Source organism: Octodon degus, unplaced genomic scaffold (genome assembly GCF_000260255.1).
Source record: "Octodon degus isolate 3935 unplaced genomic scaffold, OctDeg1.0 scaffold00214, whole genome shotgun sequence".
Lineage (NCBI taxonomy): Eukaryota > Metazoa > Chordata > Mammalia > Rodentia > Octodontidae > Octodon > Octodon degus.
The window spans coordinates 3,248,078-3,253,947 of record NW_004524790.1 but is presented as its reverse complement, the minus strand read 5'-3'; the positions used below and the strand labels follow the sequence as shown (position 1 = coordinate 3,253,947).

Genomic DNA, 5,870 nt, shown 5'->3' with positions numbered 1-5,870 from the left:
AATGTCCATTTTGTATCTGTGTATTCAAAGTGGTTGGGATAGATATATAGTTGCATTCTCTTAATGAATAGAATGATTTGTTCTAATGGTGTTTGTCAATAAGATCTGAAGTCCGCATCTTGTACAGCAATTAACCACTAAGAAGAATATATGCCGTGTATTATTTGCTGAAACTGTACTTCCGATTTGTTTTGAAACTGTCTCATTGCTATCTGTTTATCAATAAAACTTTGAAAAAAAGTAATACCCTAAATGTTTAAGAGAACAGATTTTTCTCTTCATTGAACTTTTCAGAAAAGTTTGTTTTGTCCTTCAGTGAATATTTTGTGAAGGTTTCGTGATCTACTTCCTCTTTAGTCTTTCTCCATAGTTTTATGATAGTTACCAGTCACTTGTCATCTAGCTTATAACCCCCTTTATTACTTTTTTAAGTTAGCATTTTCATGGGAAGTTGGAAAGTTACTTGTAAGCATCCATTTTTTTCCTGTATCCTTTTCAAATGTGAGCACTGAAGGGAAATTCTGTTTCTTTTACATAACTGTTTTAGTGTCTTGATTTTTTGCTATCTCCCAAGAATCTCTTTGTAGATGACCATGAAGTAATGCATAATTCTTGGTATTTTCTTCCAGTGCAGCCACAGTCCTGTCACCATGCCTAACTATGTGATGACGTTAAAAAGTTACTGTGTGGTTAAAATATGACTTCAGAGGAAATTTTCCTCAGAGCAACTTTCATACTTAACACTGACTAAATTTGCTAATTCCTTCTTTGTCATTTTTTAAAATAGCCTTCAGATCAAGATAACAGTAATAATATATTTTTCTTGATTTATTTCATAAAGATTTGAGATACTGATAAAAACCATAATATCAGACCAAAACTTAAAACGCATATATAATCACTGTCTTGTAATATTTTATTCTAAGTTTTTACCTTTTCTGAATAAACAGTAAATTATGTGGTTAAAAAATCAAACTTCAATCTTAGCAAATTGAGGGTTAGATTTTTATGAGAAGAATGTGGGAAATGTCACAGTCCTCTGGTTTATGTTTGGTTTTATGCAAGATTTGAAAATAATAATGAGCTAAGTCTTTTACAAAAGGATCTCTATCCTCCTGCAGGCTTACATCCAAAAACTACCAGCATTTTCTGGCCTTCATTTTTGCAATAGAAGAGATCAACAAAAATCCTCATCTTTTACCCAACATGTCTCTGGGATTTGAGTTTCATAATTTCGTTTACAGTCACTGGAGGATGCTGGAGAATTCCCTCGTTTTGCTCACAGGACAAGAAGAGATCCCCAATTATTCTTGTAGGAGAAACAGCAAGGCAATTGCAGTGTTAATGGGAGCATCATGGGCATCTGCTACTCAAATTGGAAGCCTGCTGGGGCTCTACAAATTTCCCCAGGTGAGAGCAGTGGGACAAGGAAAGGTAAAAGCCTGTCTTTGTGTGTGCTATTTTATGTACATCAAAGAAGTAAAAGAGAGATTAGGTTTATGCTTCTTTAAGGGGCATAGTTTCAAACAGGTACACAGAATCTTGATGTGTTGTTTCCTTTTCTGCACAAGGACAAGAAAAAAATACAGTGAAGTTTCCTTAAAAACTTCACTATATCTAAAAGTTCACCATTAGGTTTTTATCTAATTAGTTGTTTTCTAAAATGGTGTTAGGAAGAAAAATGGTGAAAAAAGAAGTATCTTGTACAATCTCTAGCTGTTAGTATACTTTTGTTATGATAGTGCAATTTTTTTGTGATACCAGGATTTGAACTCAGGACCTGAACTCTCCTGCCAGATGTTTATTCTACTGAAATATCTCCCCAGTCCCTGACACTGTACTTTTACCAACACCTTTCTATATATTGCCTCCAATTCTCTTCATTTTAGGTTTCCTTTGGCTCATTTGATCCAATGCTGAGTGACAGTGTCCAGTTTCCTTCTCTCTATCAAGTAACCCCAAAGGATGCATCTCTGACCATTGGCATGGTCTCCTTGATGCTTCACTTCAACTGGAGCTGGGTAGGGCTGATCATCACAGAAGGGCATAAAGGTCTTCAATTTCTCTCAGACGTGAGAGCAGAGATGGACAGAAAGAGTATCTGTGCAGCATTTGTAAAAATTATTCCAAATCCTCTTGTGTCATATACCTCAAATCTACTGCGTCTTGAGATCCTGACAAGGGAAACATCAAATGTGATTATTATTTATTATGATGGTGGTGATCTAAGTCAAGTAAACTATAACATAGGGCAACATGTAGTGACATGGAAAGTCTGGGTGACAAATTCACAATGGCAGGCTGATGCTTCTGGGACCAATTTCATAATTGACTCATTCCATGGAACGCTCATATTTTCAAATCATCATGAAGAGATTTCTGGTTTTAAAAATTTTGTCCAGGCAGTGAACCCTTTCAAGTACCCAGAAGACTCTTACCTCACTATGTATTGGTACAAAAATTTCCACTGTTCATTCTCTGATTTTGATTTTGCATTGAAGAACTGTACACCTAATGCCTCTCTGGCATGGCTGCCTATGAGTCGTTTTGACCCAGCCATGAGTGATGCGAGTTACAATATATACAATGCTGTATATGCAGTGGCTCATGCCCTCCATGAGATGCTTTTTCAACATGCACAAACACCACTAGTGGAAAGTAAAAGAGTGATGGAGTTTTCTGCCTGGCAGGTAATGTGTATCCATTGGATAGCATGCACTATCATTAGGATGTCTAAGATTTCCAATTCACAGATTATACAAAGCTATAATTCTTTTCCCAACTGTGTAAGAGATTATGTACCAGGGTAACTGTTAAAGAGGTAAATCTTCAACTAGATACAATTAGCAACCCAGAAGTCACTCTCAAGTTGGAAACATATAGAAGGCAAGAATATTACTTTGGTTGAAGAGAAGTCAGTGACCTCCCTGTTTTTTGAACCAAAATGACTGGATTTATTATATTGTTTCTCATTTAATTTTGCAAATTTATTTTGTACAGAGAATCTCATTTTGCAGACTGATGCTATGTGAATAAGGAGAGAATAAGCACTGAAAGCTTAGGTACCGAGTTGATTTTTGTGTAACACACCTTTTTACTAGCCTCAAATGAAATATATTCTATGAAAAGTGACATTTTAGGAACAGTATGTTAACTTAGGCTTTCATAGTTGTTTATTTTTTCTGTTTCATTAGATGTCGGTGCTAATGTTGTATTATGGACATGAAATAAAGACAATTAAATACTTTTGTACATTTATGTTTTCTGTCTTCATCAAGGAGCTCTATTCATTATAGGATGATGTGTTTCTTTTAGCTCTACCCCTTTCTGAAGAATATCCAGTTCAATAATCTTGCTGGAGACCAGGTGACCTTGAATGAGGAAATGAAGTTACAGGAAGACTATGACATTCTTTATTATTGGAATTTTCCTGAAGGCCTTAGACTTAAGGTCAATGTAGGAATGTTTTCACCACATGCTCCACTTGGTATGCAGCTGTCTTTATCTGCTGACATCATAAGGTAGGCCATTGATATTACACAGTTATGTTGGACCTAAAGACAATACAAATTGCTGCCCATGAATAACAACATTATTGTATGTATTTTGTGTCCCACTTTGGATCATGAAATGGCCACATATTGCAGCTTGTTTTGTAATTGGATGGATTCATTTAAAATTTTTCTGATAAGTGGAATTTATCAGTATATCTTTGTATATATTTAAATATTTCATATAGTAAAACCAATGTGGCACTCAGTTCTATAATCTTATGTGTGTATGTACACAAGTTAATGGTATTTCTCTAGTTTGAAGGTAAAGTCAAACTTTAAGGAGTTACTGCATGTATATTTTTTCTTTTAGATTCCCCACTCTATATGCAGTGAGAGTTGCAATCCTGCATTCAGGAAATCTCCTCAAGAGGGAAAGGCTGCCTGTTGTTTTGATTGCAACCCCTGTCTGGAGAATGAGATTGCCAATGAGACAGGTAACAGCCTGCCTATGGACAAATTCTTCATTTCTGTTTTATATTTACACATTCATCCTGAAAATAGAAAAAAAATGCCATGTGAAAATCACCAGTGTTAAAAACAGCTTTCTTTCTTTTTAAAAATAATTTTATTGAGAAACAAATAGCAATGAGACACTTTCAAAACAGATTCGTAGGACAGTTTCAATATATAATACGTTGCATACTGTTGTTTTCTTAGTGATTAATCATAGTACAAGTTACAGACATGATATCTTGTCCACAAACACTATTAGAACAAATCTTTCTCTTCAATGAATTAAGAGAAAGTAGCTGTATATCTATCCTATTTTGAAAATACAGGTACAAAATGGTCGTTCATTTTTATCCCTTTTTTTTCTTTAGTTTTGACAGAGAAGGGCATTCCACTGTCATTTAAATATTGTAGGTGGGTGAATTCATCAAAATATTCCAATATAGTCTAGTAGTTCATAATAGTAGTGGGTCTTCACAGGACTGACAATGTCAGAAGTTGTTGACTTGAGCCTTTTACAGCTCAGCCTATTAATATGGCTTTACTTTTTATACTTCGTTTTTATACTTTTCTGCTGGATGGTTAAGACAAAGATAAAGGAAGACCTATATAACAAGAAATGTAACTTTTGTATCTGATAAGGTCAGTCAAATCCCCTCAGGATTTATCTTGAAACCATGTAGAGGACCTTGTAGATCTTTTGTCAGTGTATGCCATCCGGAAGAGTCATGGCCATTGTTTGACCAATTTCCTCACTGTGAAAGCCTGAGGGAATGTTTTCTCTCTAGGTGACTCTCATTAGGCACACTATACATCATCAGTCACTATCCTCTATGGCCCCATAATATCCTTGATCAGAAATCTTGGCACAGCACTGCATTACAGGATGTCACAGCACAGCTTTTCTTATGTCTTAAGCCTTCACTGACCTTGAAGGACTATGGCCAAAATTTTGGCTTTCCTTGTAGCTACTCTGTTTCTATAATTTTTGCCTGCAAATTTTAGTTGTTAAACATCAAGAAGAGAAGATTTATGATATTATTATTATCCTGTAACAGAGGCAATTGAGCTTAACATCACTACCTTTCTGAATATCAAACGCCTTAGACATAACATGGAACTGCTATTTTCCAACAACCAAGGATATTCTAAAAAATAAATTCCAATACAATGTGAAGAAAAACAATTACACATTTTTACACAGAAACTTAGAAATAAAATCATATACACCATTTTAGCAGCAGAATCCTATGACTTTTTTTTGCTTGTCTCTTGTTTTCTTTTATTACATTAGTTTTTTTCAAACATTTACTATAATTGCTATGACATTAGAAACACTTAACCATCTTGTTATATGAATGAATAATTTTGACCTTGTCATGTTTCCATTTTTTTTTTTAAATTTTTTAGGAAAGGGTCTAAAGGGTATACAGGGTCTCACTACTAGATCAGACTCCTAGTGATCCACCTGTTTAAATCCTCCCAAAAGCTGGGATTACAGGCGTGCCCCACTCAGCCCAGTCTCAGCTACTGTCACAGCATGCCCAGGGGGTGGGGCCAACACAGCGGGCCTAGGGATCAAACCACTGGCCCTGAGCCTACTTGCAGGCACGTTAATCTGCTGAGCTATTTGGTCAGTCCTGCCCCTGCCATATTTCCTATTTTTTCTCCTCTGTCTTTTTGTTGTTTAATTCTTAAGCACTCGCTTTCCCTTTAGCTGTCTTATACCGTTCAATTTTTATTTCTTCTTTTGCGTTCTTATACTACAGAGACAACACGATGTGTGCACATGTGGGACTGGTTTATTTCACTTATGAGTATATCTTCAAGTTGCATCCACTTATACATGAAGCCTTCATATTTATC

The 5,870-nt window shown here is 35.5% G+C and overlaps 1 protein-coding gene across 1 annotated transcript in view; it reads left to right on the top strand.

Annotated features, from left to right (window-relative positions):
- The window catches only part of LOC101585022 (vomeronasal type-2 receptor 116-like), a 41,847-nt gene that overhangs the window by 17,006 nt on the left and 18,971 nt on the right, over positions 1-5,870 (top strand). The window contains 5 exon segments of the mRNA XM_012517787.1: positions 1,122-1,410; positions 1,890-2,690; positions 3,316-3,547; positions 3,817-3,821; positions 3,865-3,988. Of these exon segments, the coding sequence (XP_012373241.1) occupies positions 1,122-1,410; positions 1,890-2,690; positions 3,316-3,547; positions 3,817-3,821; positions 3,865-3,988 (1,451 nt within the window).